Source organism: Lepidochelys kempii, chromosome 10 (genome assembly GCF_965140265.1).
Source record: "Lepidochelys kempii isolate rLepKem1 chromosome 10, rLepKem1.hap2, whole genome shotgun sequence".
Classification (NCBI taxonomy): domain Eukaryota; kingdom Metazoa; phylum Chordata; order Testudines; family Cheloniidae; genus Lepidochelys; species Lepidochelys kempii.
This window is the reverse complement of record NC_133265.1, coordinates 23,402,736-23,416,490: the sequence shown is the minus strand read 5'-3', so window position 1 is coordinate 23,416,490 and position 13,755 is coordinate 23,402,736. Positions and strand designations below refer to the sequence as shown.

The following is a 13,755-nucleotide window of genomic DNA, read 5'->3' as shown; positions in this document are numbered from 1 at the left end:
TGGGGTTTGCAAAAAGTGTATATTTATTCAGCTCCCTTGCACTTTCCTTCTCAATATTAAATTTTCCCCTGGAAAACACCTAAACTTTGAACATAGAGGACTAGAAATGATTGGTCCTTAACTACTACATGGGGAAGGGTGACTACAGATATTCAAATCCTTCCATAAACCTCACTTTTTATTAAATAAGGCATCTCAGCACATACACTCCAGTACCCTGCTCCTATTGATTTATAGGGGAGCTGTAGAAGGATCCAACACAGACCCATCCTTAGTGTATTCAGTCTCATTTCTGTTTCTTTATATAGTACCTGGGACAGAGAGCATGTCTGTCTTTGTCTGCTGGCAGCACCAATGTTACTGGACCAGCTCCTCAGTTGAGGTAAAATCAGTGAAACTTCAACTTTGTGGATTACTATGATTTACCCTAGCTAAGGACCTGGCCCATTGTCACTCCTAACTGATACACAGCAATCAGAAAGTAGAACCCAGAAATCTAAAGACACCAGAGATGCTATTTTTTAAAAACTTTCACAATAAAGTTTATTACATTATTTTCATTAGAAATATTATAAAATAGAATATTCTGCCCAGCAGAAAAATAATGCCAGGGTTTAAAAACCCTGGGTTTGTGCAAACAGTTTGTGTAAACATAAGAAGTCAAGTGTTCAGGTTCCATCACAAAATACAGTAAATTGCTACAAAAATAAATTTGGTCACTCCCAAATAGATTAAAAAACCCAGATGTCTTCACACATCTCTCTCTCTCTCACACACACATGCACACAGTTAATGCTGCATTTATATCTGAAATGGGAAGGATTTCAGGTAGTCCTTTAAAACTGGATTGAGAGGGATGTGGTTTAAATTCTCTCTCCCGAATGTTGCCACAATGCTTTTCCGGCAGAGCTCCTGCAATGGCCGTAAACGGACTTTGCGTAGTGGGGTGACCAGCACCTTCCTTGGGGAGCTTATATAATGTTCCAGTAGCTTAAAGAGACAGTCGAAACTCTCCTTGCTGCCATCCAGGCTGAAACGCCCAGCCTGGAAGTTTATTCGGATGCTGGTGGGCCCAGTAACAGTCTTAACACTGATGGCAAAGAAGCAATTTTTTTGTCTGCTGTCCCTGATGAGGAAAGTGCCCTCAGGCTCAGATTTCAGCTTCTCGTGGGCCGCGCTGACAGTCAGTGGACCCCAGTAGAAGCCACATGCATCCAGCAGGGCGCTCGCTCGGGTGATGCTACTGAAATCTGCCTGCGAGCGGAAAGTTCGGAAGTGTGTGTCGCTCTGCGCCTGCCCATTGTTGGACCGAGCCGGGCCATGGTAACCTCTAGGCCGAGAATGATCCCTTGCTGGAGGCTCAAGTCGACATCTCGGGTCTGCTGCAACTGCATTATCTGCTGCCACCTTACTGTGCGCTACCATCCTATAGACTAGACCAGCGGATGCGGTCTTCCATAGCGTCAGTGGCCAGGGCAGTGCAGCTCTCCAGCGGCTATTCTGAAATTAAAAAAAAAAATAAAAAAAAATTAGATCCGCAGGGAAGGAAGAGGGAGAGAGGGGCCCTCAATCTGTGTAAATTAATGACAATCTTCCATTCACACCTCTCTGCTCCCTTATAAAATAAAGCCTTTACTCTGCAAATTTACACCCAGCAACAACTGATTAACAGCATCACTTTCTGGCTAGGTTAGCAATCCATTGCTCTTGAAACATCTGAAGGTCAGAAGTATTCAGCCAGGGAAACAGTTACAAATGATGTGGTTTTCCTATTATTAGTCATAGAAATGCATCAGATTCTGGATAGAGTTGACTGATGGGAATCTCTTTTTTCAAACATTACTTTCTGTGTATCCTTCTCCATCAATTCCTTAATCTTGCATAAAACCACTTAGAATAAAACTACTGATTTGCTCACTTCCCTCTCCCATTTCCCAGATGTAGATGTCTGGGCTCAGACTGTATTGTTCGTTGCATTATGTGGAAAAAAAAAATGGCTAAAGGAAAGGTAAACTCTGCAGCTGGGTACAAATCCCCAGAAACTGGATGGAACTGGCTGAAATGAATAGGTGGCATTGTGATATTCAAACATGATTGGCAGTGCAGTTTAACACTGCCAATTTACTCATAATTCTAAATCTACTCTCCATTCTTCAATAAACTGGAGAAGCAGCCATAGAAGTCCATTTCCCACCCCTTGCTCCCTCCCGGGGGATAGCAATGTTACCACCTCACTATGTCTACACAAAGCAACCTCTATGAACCCTTAAAGCATTATTCCTCTCTCTCTTTTTTGTATTGCATGCACTTTAAGTGGCCCTATCTAAATTGCTTCCTATTGATATATCTTTCAGCACCAAGGGCCAAATTCATCCCTCAAGTAAGTCTTTAGAAATAAGCATTGTTGTACCAGCAATTTGTGTGGCCTCAAATGTCTAACCCGACAGCATGGTTCAATACATCTCTGCTGGCTGCCTTGACCTTACTGGAAAGCATAGATTTTAGAATTTATCCCTCTAGTCAGTTATAGATCAGCACTGGCAGATTGCCTCAAGCTCTCTCAACATTCTCAGAAATGAATCCCCCCAGCTGTCTCACAAGTACACAGCAACATGCCAACGTAGATGAAGAGACAGCACTTAGCTGGATTCCTGTCTCTGTGAATGCAACAGTTGGACATTTTAGTTTAGTTTAGATCATTTTACTGACTGAAATAGCAATAATAAATTCCTGACATTAGCAGATCACTTAAAACAAGCGAAGTATGGGCAGGTTTTCCTTGTATGGCACATGAAAGAAACTGATGTCAGCTTTTCTAATCATTGGGTGAGGATCGTTATTTAGTATTCAAAGTTTAAAAAAAAAAAGCAAGGCACTCTGAAGCTTTTCGTTTAAAACAATAAGGTTCTCTAGAGTAAACCATTCACCTCCAGGAGAAAGAAAACATTCTCTCTTTTTGGGGGAAAGGGGGATGTACATAAAGAGTTCTATGCACTTCACTGCCAGTAAGCTTGAAAACACAGCGGCTTTCCTGTGCCTCACTGCAAGGTCCCAAGGCAGTTTTTCCTACGAGCAGAAGTTTCGCCCTTGTCTCCTTGGCCAAAGTTTTCCCCATCCCGGCCCAGCTAATGCTGGTCTGTCAGTTCGCCGCTGCGCTCCACCCCAGAGGTAACTACTTTTCAAGGATGCCGCAGGATAGACACTTCGCAAACGGCTCGGGAGTCCTTTTGGCAAGCAAGGCGTTAGCTAGAGACTCAACGATGGGCAGTATTATTATGATTCTGCTACCTTATATTCCACCGATCTTTAGCTCTTTAAAAACCCCAGCGTTGTGCAGGCTCGTGAGTTCTTGCGTAAGGACCAAAGATCATTCGCCGCGCTTGGAAACTCCTTGAACGCTTCTAAGGCTGGAAGCGGACTAGGGCTCGCTGCGCTCCAGGCTAAGGGACACCAAAGGCTGCGCGTGGAAGCCCGCTCGGGACGGCCCTGGTAATGGCTTACAAAGACAGCGCCCCTTACCTTCTCTGCCCTGAGCCGCGGGGATCAGCTCTGCTCCTTGCACGGGCTTAGGGCACCATAAACCCGAGCTGCGAGCACGGCCGCCTTGCAAGCCCGTAGCCCCCGCGCGGCAGTGGTGCACTCGTAGGCCTGGCCCTAGGAATAGCACAACCATAATCTGCCCGCGAGTCCTGCCTAGCGCCTGTAGCAATCCCAGCCTGCCAGAGGCTGCGCGGCGCGCTGGAGCCGGACTGCTCTGCCTGCGCTCATCGCCCCGCAGTTTTATGGCTCGGGCTCCGCTCCCCGGCCCCGGCGGCTCCACCCTCTCCGGCTAGATTCGCAGAAAACACGTGGCCTGGCCACGAGCCGCTCACTTTCACTTTCCATCTGCGTCAGGCGGCTGCGGCGCAGGAGCGCCGAGGCTCCGGCGGGCGGCCGGGCGCGGGAGGGGCGGGCGAGGGAGGGGCGGGCGGCCGGGCGCGGGAGGGGCGGGCGGCCGGGCGCGGGAGGGGCGGGCGGCCGGGCGGCCCCCATTGGTTTCGCTTCCCGGGCGCCGCGAGGGCCAGTTCCAAGGAATCCTGGCTGGCTGGCGCGAGCTCAAAGCGGGCCCCGAGCAGCCCGCCCCGCCCCTTCCCCGGAACAGCAGCGCCAGGCTGGCTGCGCTGGGGCGCGGCCGCTGGTAGCCCGGCTCCTGGCGCGCTCCAGGGGATACGGGGTGAGGGTGGGCGGCGCACGCGAGCGCCCCCCCTCCCCGGAGAGCCGCGGGGGGACCGGGGCTGTGGGGGCGCGGAGCGCTACCTAGCTCCCCTTCCCCGGTCAGCCTCCAGTCCGGAGCCCTGGTGGAAGCGGCCGCGGCCGGCCCCCGCTTGTGAGCGGCGCTGCGCAGGGAGGGCTCCTGGGTAGCTTGATTATGCATCCTAAGCCTCTAGCCGTCACTCAGCCTCTTGCTCGGTAATGGAGATTTGGGGGGCTCGCCTCTTCCGCCGCCCACCCGGTTGCCTCGTGGCTCTGGGCAAACAGGGCTACCAGTCGCCAGTGAGAGGTGGCTAAAATGTTGGGGAAACTGAGGAAGGGGGAAGGGTGGTGGGACGGTAATAGAGAGGTGTAGTGAGGTGAGGGCTAGGCAGCTGGTGCAGGCTATGAATTTACTGGGGCGAGCACAAGGAGCAGAAGCCAAGAAAACAAGAGCAACAAGCTGGGGTGGAACTTCTAGCGTAAGGGTAGAGGGCTACTCAAAGGTAGCTGGTCAACATGGATGCCTTGGTGATTAGCAGTGTCCATTGTTAGTTAATTAGTAAAAGTAATGTGTTAAATGGCATCCCAAAATGTGAAGCAATCAGGCAAATATGGGTATAATAAGGAATACAATGGCGAACCTGGGGTAGTTTTCTCTGACTCCAATAGGAGATTTGGAAATCCTCTTTGAAACCTTGCTTTGGCTATTTGCCCTAAACTATGCCAAAGTATGTCTGTTCCCTGAGCAGGCTCGGCTGAACTTGAGTTCACCCTGAGCAGGAGCTTTTTTAAGTTACTAAACAGCACCTGTTTAAATGGTAAGGATACTTTTGTTTATTTTAAACCTAACCATGTCAGAAATGCCAGCTCACCCACGGTCTCACAGAGAAACTGAGTCAGCCAATGGTTAGCTTTTATGAAAGCAAGGAAAACACAAGCATTTGACTGCCATTCCTTCAGGGTACAACTTGTTTCTCCCATATGTTTTGTGGCTTTGTACAATGAGAGGTAGAAATTATGGAGACACCAGTTCTCTATGCTGAAGATTTGGGTTGAGTTTTGCACTTAAAGCAGAGTTTTAACATCTTTGGTAGGTATGAAAACTAGAGCACATTCACCACAAAATAGAGCACTTACTCTATGAGCATAGAATGAATAAACAGTGATCTTTCATGCCTGCAAAGTGCACATGCTTTGGGATGTATGCAATGGATGAAAGAGGTGCCTGGTGTTCTGAGGTGGCTGTTACCTGTTGGGAGCAATTGCAGGAGTGAGATTTTTTTTTCCCCTTAATGGTAGCTGTGGTTTTCTGGGACCATACAAATGTATGGTTTCTATCTGACAGAAGGGTGCTGCTGTCACCCACAAATTCCTAGTCTGGGATCAATTTAAGGGAATGTGTTTTCCGCTTGTTCTGAGTGTAAATATTCCTTTCAAAGTCCATCCCCATCACAGGCAGGACTAATGTGATGGTGATGTCATGCCTAGCAAAGAATTCAGTGTTAAACTTGGAGATTCACGCTGTGGTATTTAGACCTTGATCTTGAAAGGCATTTAGGCACCTAACTCCACCTGAAATAATTATCTTTTAGGATCTGGGCCTTAGTTACCTAAAGAGGCTCCTGGTGGTTTTGTTCCCTATTTGGATGGCAGATATAACAAACCAACTCAGTATGAATTTTATGTATTGTAATTAAATATTCAAATCATCCTCTTCCAAAGAATTTCTGAGTAATTGAGCTTCATATTTGCTTTTAATGAATATTCATGTTAGTGAAGCGCAAGTGCGTTAATACTTGTGGAAAGTGAATGCAAAAGTATCAGGAACATGGTGAACTGAAATTTTCTTTTGAATTTGGATATATGTTAGTGGAAATTGGTTTGCATTGTTTTCTTAGCTGCAGTGAGCACAGTCATCACAACTAAGCTGATCTATTGGGTGACTGTCGCTGAGAATTATCTTTTATTTTTATTATGGTTGCATCTAGAGTCCCCAACCAGTATTGTGCTAGGTGCTGTATGAACCTATATAGTAAGACATGGTCCCTGTACCAAAGAGCTAACAGTCTAATTAGACCAGGCAGACAAAGGACATGAGGGCAAAGAGATGTGAAGTGACTTGCCCAGCCCCAGGGTCATACAATAGGTGAGTAGTAGAGCTCAGATCTCCTGAGTCCTAGCCAATGCCGTATCCACATAACCATGTACCTCTCTGGAGCATGGAGTTGGAGTGTTGCTTCTAATTTCCCCTCAGGTATGGGGAAGCTTTTGCATTGCAGCCATCGTGCAGCGTAAGAGGAAAATGTTACAAGCATCTTCCAATTGATATAAAAGCTACATGCAGCTAGCTATAGGCAAAAAAGATCAGGTGAGAGGGAGGGGACAGCTGCTTAGCTGCTGTGTGTTTTTTCTGTTGCAGACTGCAGGGGAAAAATCTCTGGTGTGTGTGTGTAGGTACATCATCAGGCACTGGTAGAACAGCAGGCAAAGGTCTCTCCAGGAGGGAAACAAGCAGGACTGCCCAAAAAGGTAATTCAGATCTCGTGGCTCAGCAGGAGGGAATGTGGAGGTCATAGTTGGTAGCTGTGGGTCAGAGCTGGGTGAAAGAAGCAACAGAACTGCTGGTCACTCAAGTGGGAGTAGGGTGACCAGATAGCAAATGTGAAAAATCGGGATGGGGTGGGTAATAGGTGCCTATATAAGAAAAAGCCCCAAATATCGGGACTGTGCCTATAAAATTGGGAAATCTGGTCACCCTAAGTGGGAGGAAGTGACATGAGTGAGTGTACAGGCTTGGACATTGTGAAAGCCACAGAGAGCTGCTTCCTGTGAAGGTTGGCAGCAGCCTTAGGTGATCACAGCTATACCCTGATAGCCTTGAGGGAAGGTAGTCAGAGACCCTGTGGTGCCCTCCAAATAGTTGATGATACTCTCCTATGTGACAGCCTGTGGTGGATGATATTCATTTTGTATAGTGAAGAGCTATTAAAACTGGATGGAGATTATTCCTTCCTGACAAAGTGTTGTAGGGGGACTATTCCACTCTGGATGGAGGAAACATTACAAAATGGGCAGGTGCCACAAGTACTCCTTTTCTTTTTGTGAATACAAACTAACACAGCTGCTACTCTTTAACCTGTCAAAATGGGCAGAGTGGCCATGGAAATGGTCATGCCACCTCACCCTCCATGCTCTTTAGAATTCCTGGGGATCCTCATTCCTTTAATCACCCCTGCCCCCCAGGATCCCTCCATCATTCCTCATTCCTTTGTTCCATCACCTCTTCCCCCACTCACTCTTTCCCTCCCACAGAAGGTGACCAGATATTTAAAATGAAAAACAGACTACCGGAATCTTGTCGTTGGAGAGAGGAGTAGAGGGGATGCTCATGAGAGGGTTTGGCCTGCTGGAGTGGACAAAGTCATATTTCACCCACTAGAGCCGGGGTTCTCGCAACAAATTTTTTGGTGGCTTCAGAGTATGCCATCAACTCTTGCTGGTGGCCGCACTGTCACTTTTCCCTAAAATAATTAATTTTAGGAAAAACAAATGAATATGCATGTATACACATCCAGTTCATTGCAATTTATTTATGTAGGGATTTCTATTGCAGACTCAATAATTAAAATAATGCTGTGAAAAGTGATATTTGTACGTTTGTTAATATCACTTTTCACAGCAATTCCTGGCAAGTTAAGACTTGGATGGAGGGGTGAGGCAGTGCAGGCCAGGAAGGCTGGATGCGGGGCCCTGCCACCACCACTGCCACCTCATGGTCAGAGGTATGGGTTGGCGCCTGGGTTTGGGGCTCTGTGCCCTAGGCCAGCACCCACTGGAGCTCAGGGTTGGTGCCTGCAGTTACTTGGCCAGGGCCAGGGGTCAGCACCCACTGCCATGCAGTTGGGAGTTGGTACCTGGAACCAGCATCTGCTGCTGTCTGACTGGGGCTGGGGGTCGGGACTTGGGGTGTGCGCCCACTGCTGCTCAGCCAGAGCTAGGAGTCTGTGTCCTGGGCCAGCACCCACCGGAGCCTGGGGTTGATGCCCACTGCTGCATAACCAGGGCTGGGGATCTGCACCCAGAGCTGGTGCCTGGGCATCATTACATATGGCCAGCACCTGCCGGAACCCAGGGTCAACCTCCAGGAACAGTGCCTGGGGTCAGGGGCCAAGGCTGGGGGTTAGAGCATGCGGCTGGGGTTTGACTGCCACCGCACTTTGGGGCTGGCGCTTGGGGTCTGCGCCACTGCATGGGCTAGGGTTTGGCATCCAGAGCCAGCACCTGCCGGAGCCCAAGGCTAGCATCAGGGATCTGCACCCAGGACCGGCAGCTGCTGCCGCTCATAGTTGCTAGCCAGCAGATGGGGCTGGGGGTTGGAGCGCATGGACTGGGGTCAGCACTTGGGGTCTGCGGCCGCAGGCGAGATTTGGAGTTGGTACTACGTGGTCAGAGACGGGGATCGGAGCCCACTGCCACCACGCAGCCAGGGGTTGGTATCTGTAGCCCCGTGGCTGGAGCCATAGTATGAATGCATCCGGTGAAGTGAGCTGTAGCTCACGAAAGCTTATGCTCAAGTAAATTTTAGTCTCTAAGGTGCCACAAGTACTCCTTTTTGCGGATACAGACTAACACGGCTGCTACTCTGAAACCAGTCTGCAGCCAGGCTCCCTAAATCCCCGCCACTCCAAGCCCCACTAAGCCCCTCATCCCTGCCCCACCCTAGTAGAGAACTCACTTTGATCCTTCAGCGGTATGCCTCACCTGTCTCCAGAGACATGCAGAGTGGCGCATCCAGAAGCAACAGGGAAGGAGTGGGAAGGGCCAATGCTTTGCTGCCCCTGCCCCTTCCCCGCTCCCCCCCACCAAATCACTGCCTAGGAAGCTGTCATGGCTGCAGAGAAACCCCCTGGTGGCCGCATGTGGCCATGGTGGCCACATTTGAGAAACAGCCACTAGAGGGCAGTAGTATACATAAACAGCTGATACAGATTTACAGACCTGCACTGAAATGAACAAACCAGGCTTCATATTACTGCAGCAGGATCCCCTAGAACTTGAAGTGTGCCTGGCAATTTGTATGTTTCTGATCTGTGTTTTATTACGTTTCTCATGGGGTATTTCTCTGTCATATTCTGAGATGCACTAGGCTCTCCTTAGAATCCATCCTGTCTGGTGAACAGCTGCTTCCTTATCAGCCTGTTCAAAACTCCTCTCTTCCTTATTCAAACTAGTGTTGCCAGCTCTGATGGTTTTGTCATGAGTCTCGTGATAATTATTGTTTTCCTTAAAGCCCCAACTCCTGGAGTCAAGTGATGATTTCAGCCTTCATTCTTAAAGAAAAAGTACATTTCTAGCACTTGCATCTATGGAAAAAGCTTCAAAATGTGACCCCAGTGCGCTGTAAAGGCTCAAAAAGCAGACAGCAAATAAAAAGAACACCAAATCTATTATGTAATCTAATGATTTTAAAGACAGTCTCGTGATTTTTGGTGAGCCTGACTCATGGTTTTTGAACATTTGGGGTTGGGAATACAGCAAGTGTCATTTCTACTGCATAACGCTGGAGGGACAAATCCTGCTCACCTTATTCAGTGTTAATAGTCTCATTAATGTCAGTGGGCAGGTGGTGGAAAGAGGAGTGGGAGGATTTATACAGTGACCCCTTCTTCCCTGTCCCTAGGTATCTAGCACTGATGCATTGGACCCATGCTGGAGCCCTTGTTTAACCAAGTCCCTTTGGTCCCTGCAAAGGACAAATTCAGCTTTCATTTTAAATCAAGGTCCCCAGCCCTGTTTCTTGCAAAGACAAACTTGGAATCATAAACCAATTGCTTAAGAGTCTGCAGCTGGGCTCCCCTGCTGCAGCAGATTGGTGGGTGGGCAGGACTCCCCCAAGCTGGGGCTGAGGGAGGATTTCCTGGGATGCTGGTGTGAGGAGGGTGGTTGGGGGAGCAGATCTGCCCAGGATGCTGGTATGGGAAGGTTCAGGGGGGATAAATTCCTCCTTGTGCACGCCATCCCCGATGGACCAACAGGTACTGATCCCCACAGAGAGGACAATTTGGCTAATTGAAAATAATTCAGCACCTTATTCTAGTTCAGTCACCTATTTTGGGGAGCTCAACCAGACCCTGACTGAAATATTGTGAGGCTTAATGAATTATTGGGGCAAGGTGTGTGTGAAGTATTGTTCTCCTGTGGACCTGGTGGTACCAAATAGGCAACCAGCACTGAAAATTATGTTAAAGGGAAATCAGCGTAAGAGTGTTATTTCTGCAGGCAGTATCAGAAGACACTAGACTGATTAATTAAAATGTTCTTTCCTGCACTCTGATCATTGCAATTTCCAGAAAAGAGCAATCCAAATAAATAGGGTCACTTATTATTATGAGACATGTTAGTGTTAAGGTAGTCCTTAGAAATCTCAGTTGAGATTGGGACACCATTGTGCTAAACTCTGTACAGAGAGTCACTGTCCCAATGAGTTCATCATCAAAATTGACAAGACAGTATTATTGTTCCCATTTTACAGATGAGGAACCAAAACACACAGACTAAAGTCCCACTTGGGGGATCTGTAAAATAGCTGGGACTTGAACCCAAGGGAAGTCAGGTTACAGAGCCACTAGCTAGCCCCTTAACCGCAAGACCAGCCTTCCTTTCTTTTAATTTATTCTTTTCTTCTCTCAAATCTACAGTTTCATTTAAAATGAAACGCCTGAAATCTGAGCTCTTTTGATTGTGTATGTAAATCAAACACCACACTATTTTTGGAGTCTGCCTCCACATGCACGGAAACCAGTAGCTCCAAGAAAGGTGCGAACCTTCCTCATCCTCCTTAACTAACTATTACCATCAAAGTGTGAAGCATTTATATGCTGCACTGGAGAAAGATGGCAACTTTCATGTGGCTAGCCATTCCCATATTTATCCTCATATTCCAGTCATTTGACTACATCTGACCACAGCAACCCAAGCAAAAAGCAGCCTGATGAGTCCAGCTTTAATTTTGACTCGCAAGGCCAGATTGTCCACTGTCTGCCTCAGATCTTTGCCCAGATGAAAATGATTGTAAAAATTAATCACTTTCCACATACATAAGTGACCACGCCAGATGTGAGAGAGTGGAGAATCAAGCCTTTGTTAGTGTCCTAATGGCAGAGATGTTGCTGAATGGGTAAGTCTTCTTACTCAAAGAACAGAAACACAGTTTGTAGTGGTTTCAGAGTAGCAGCCATGTCAGTCTGTATCCGCAAAAAGAAAAGGAGTACTTGTGGCACCTTAGAGATTAACAAATTTATTTGAGCATAAGCTTTCGTGAGCTACTGTATGCATCCGATGAAGTGAGCTGTAGCTCACGAAAGCTTATGCTCAAATAAATTTGTTTGTCGCTAAGGTGCCACAAGTACTCCTTTTCTAGTTTGTAGTGGTGTGAATCTTTATCAAGGCCCTGGGGGGATAGCACTTATAGCCAGATAAGGGCTAGCCAGTCTATATGGAAAGAGTAACTTATGCCTAAAGTTAGAATTTGTGGTGTTCTGCAGATAAAGCTTCCTGTAGATTTCCCCACCTCCACCCCCTCAGTCTTCACCACATAAATCTGTATTGCTCTTGCCCGTTGAAGCCAAGGCTTTAGGAAGATTAAAAAAAAATTAGACGTATCTATGGATAATGAGGCTAGCCACAGTGGCATTTGACAGAATGAAAGGCTGTTCTCTTCAGGGGAGCCTGTGTTATGTGAACTAGCCCCTGGGATTTGAAGAGACTTGGGCATCTCCCTCCCTTAGACACTGAAAAAAACAGCCAAAATGTTTCAAAGCTATACACTGTCATGCTTCAGGGCCTAAGGCGACGACTAACTGGTGTTAGCAGGGGCTAGGTCCTCAGAGATATTCAGCTTCCTAACTGCTACTGAAATCAATGGCAGGAACCTAAATACTTTTGAGGGTCTGGGCCAGAATGCTGCCTTTGGGCAGGTTATTCCATAATTGTTCATTAGAAGGGGGTTTGCTGCTTCCTAGGGAGCAGCTGGGTGCTGGCCAGTGACAGAGACAGGATACTGGACTGGCTGGAGAATGGGTCTGAGCCAGTCTGGCAAGTCCTGTCTTCCTATAAACTCAGCCAAATCTACATAAACTTGAGCCTTCAGGATTCAAATGCTCACAGTTACGAGCAAGAAATGTGGTTTTGGTTTTCCACCTTTTGGTAGTGTGGACAGCTTTTTTGGTAATTAGGTAAGTTAAAAAAAGGAAAGCCTCAGTTTATTGGTGAGATCATTGTGTAAGGCCAGCTTGCTCTCTGGTGGTTTGTTCATGCAGATGAGATGCTAGTGTTTTGGTTTGGTTTTTATGGGGTGTGCCAGACGTCAAAACCCCTCTGAATTCCTTATTTCCCTGTTGGTGCCAATTTGCATAGCTAGCAGACTGGTCCTGTGCAATAGAAATCTTAGCTCAGGCATATTTTTAAGCACAACCCTCTTTTTGTAAAGGTAGGTTGGCTTAAGACACTTACTTTCAGTGGCTACGTTTACCATCAAAGTTGGTTCTATTTCCTGAAATTGGTTTCTGATCCCCCTGAAAGACTGAAACTGTGGTTTTGCTTTTTTTTAAAGGTTGATTTCGGGGAAACTGAACTGCATGCATGAAACTGTAAAATATCAACTGTACAGATAAACTGCGGTAGCAAGATTGTTACTCATATAACCAGCCTCCAGTTCCCTGAATTCCAATTAATTCCCTGCTTCTAGTAACTGGTGACAAACAGCTCACACTTTGGCTCTTTTCTGTTGAACTTTGCCAATGTGTGGTTGAGCAGAGGGATGAGGGTGGGTGGGAAGCATTACACTCTTTCTTTAGAACTGGGAGGTGAACTCATTTATTTTATAACTATGGGCTCAGTTGATTTGGGTCAGATCCATCCTTGGTTGCATCATGCATGTACCATCTTCATGTGCACACGGTCTATACTTTTGGTGCAGCCTGCACAATGCATAGGCAAGGGATCAGACTTGCTTGTAATTCACTCAGCATCCTATCTCCTGCCTGCAAGTCTGATCTCTTGCCTATGCATTGAAAGGAGGTGTCGGGGATCAATCATCTAAAAAGCGGAAGAGGCAAATGTACTTTGTGCTGCATAAAAAGCAGCTCTAATCCTACAAGGTGCTGAATGCCTCAAACTCTCATTGACTTCTGTGGGATTTGAGAGCACTCAGTACCTTGTGGTAGGTGCTCACACATTGCAGGATTGGGCCTTATGCTTTTACTGGTCATTTAAAAAAAAACTTTAAGTGATTCTAGTCTCTAAATATCCGGGGTGCCCAATGTTTGTGACAGTGAGTGTATAACTGTCAACTTCCCAGAAGCCTGAGGGCTGAACCTAATTTGTATATACAAGTGCATACTTAAAAACTCATCAAGAAACAGCTGCATTTATATGATTTGCTTGTATTTGTATCTTCCTCCCTGGGTTAATTCCCATCCTTTTTCCAGTAGTAGGGGTGCCTGACAACACTGGAGGGGGGAG

General features: G+C 47.1%; 1 protein-coding gene and 1 long non-coding RNA gene across 3 annotated transcripts in view; one reads left to right on the top strand and one right to left on the bottom strand.

Annotated features, from left to right (window-relative positions):
• Positions 1-517: 517 nt before the first annotated feature.
• SOCS1 (suppressor of cytokine signaling 1) lies at positions 518-3,815 on the bottom strand. Of its 2 annotated transcripts, none has more exons than XM_073362438.1 (2): positions 3,289-3,815; positions 518-1,500 (listed from the first exon to the last, which is right to left on the bottom strand). In XM_073362438.1, exon 2 carries the CDS (start codon positions 1,423-1,425, stop codon positions 802-804), a length of 624 nt encoding a protein of 207 aa, XP_073218539.1. In that variant the 5' UTR covers positions 1,426-1,500; positions 3,289-3,815; the 3' UTR covers positions 518-801. The 2 variants fall into 2 exon arrangements, with proteins under 2 accessions (XP_073218539.1, XP_073218538.1); XM_073362437.1 differs by having other exon boundaries at positions 3,520-3,815.
• LOC140918336 (uncharacterized) overlaps positions 3,370-13,755 on the top strand; it is a 35,858-nt gene continuing 25,472 nt past the window's right edge. Inside the window, exon 1 of the long non-coding RNA XR_012161149.1 lies at positions 3,370-3,489. This is a non-coding gene — a long non-coding RNA (uncharacterized lncRNA). The remainder of the gene's footprint in view (positions 3,490-13,755) is intronic.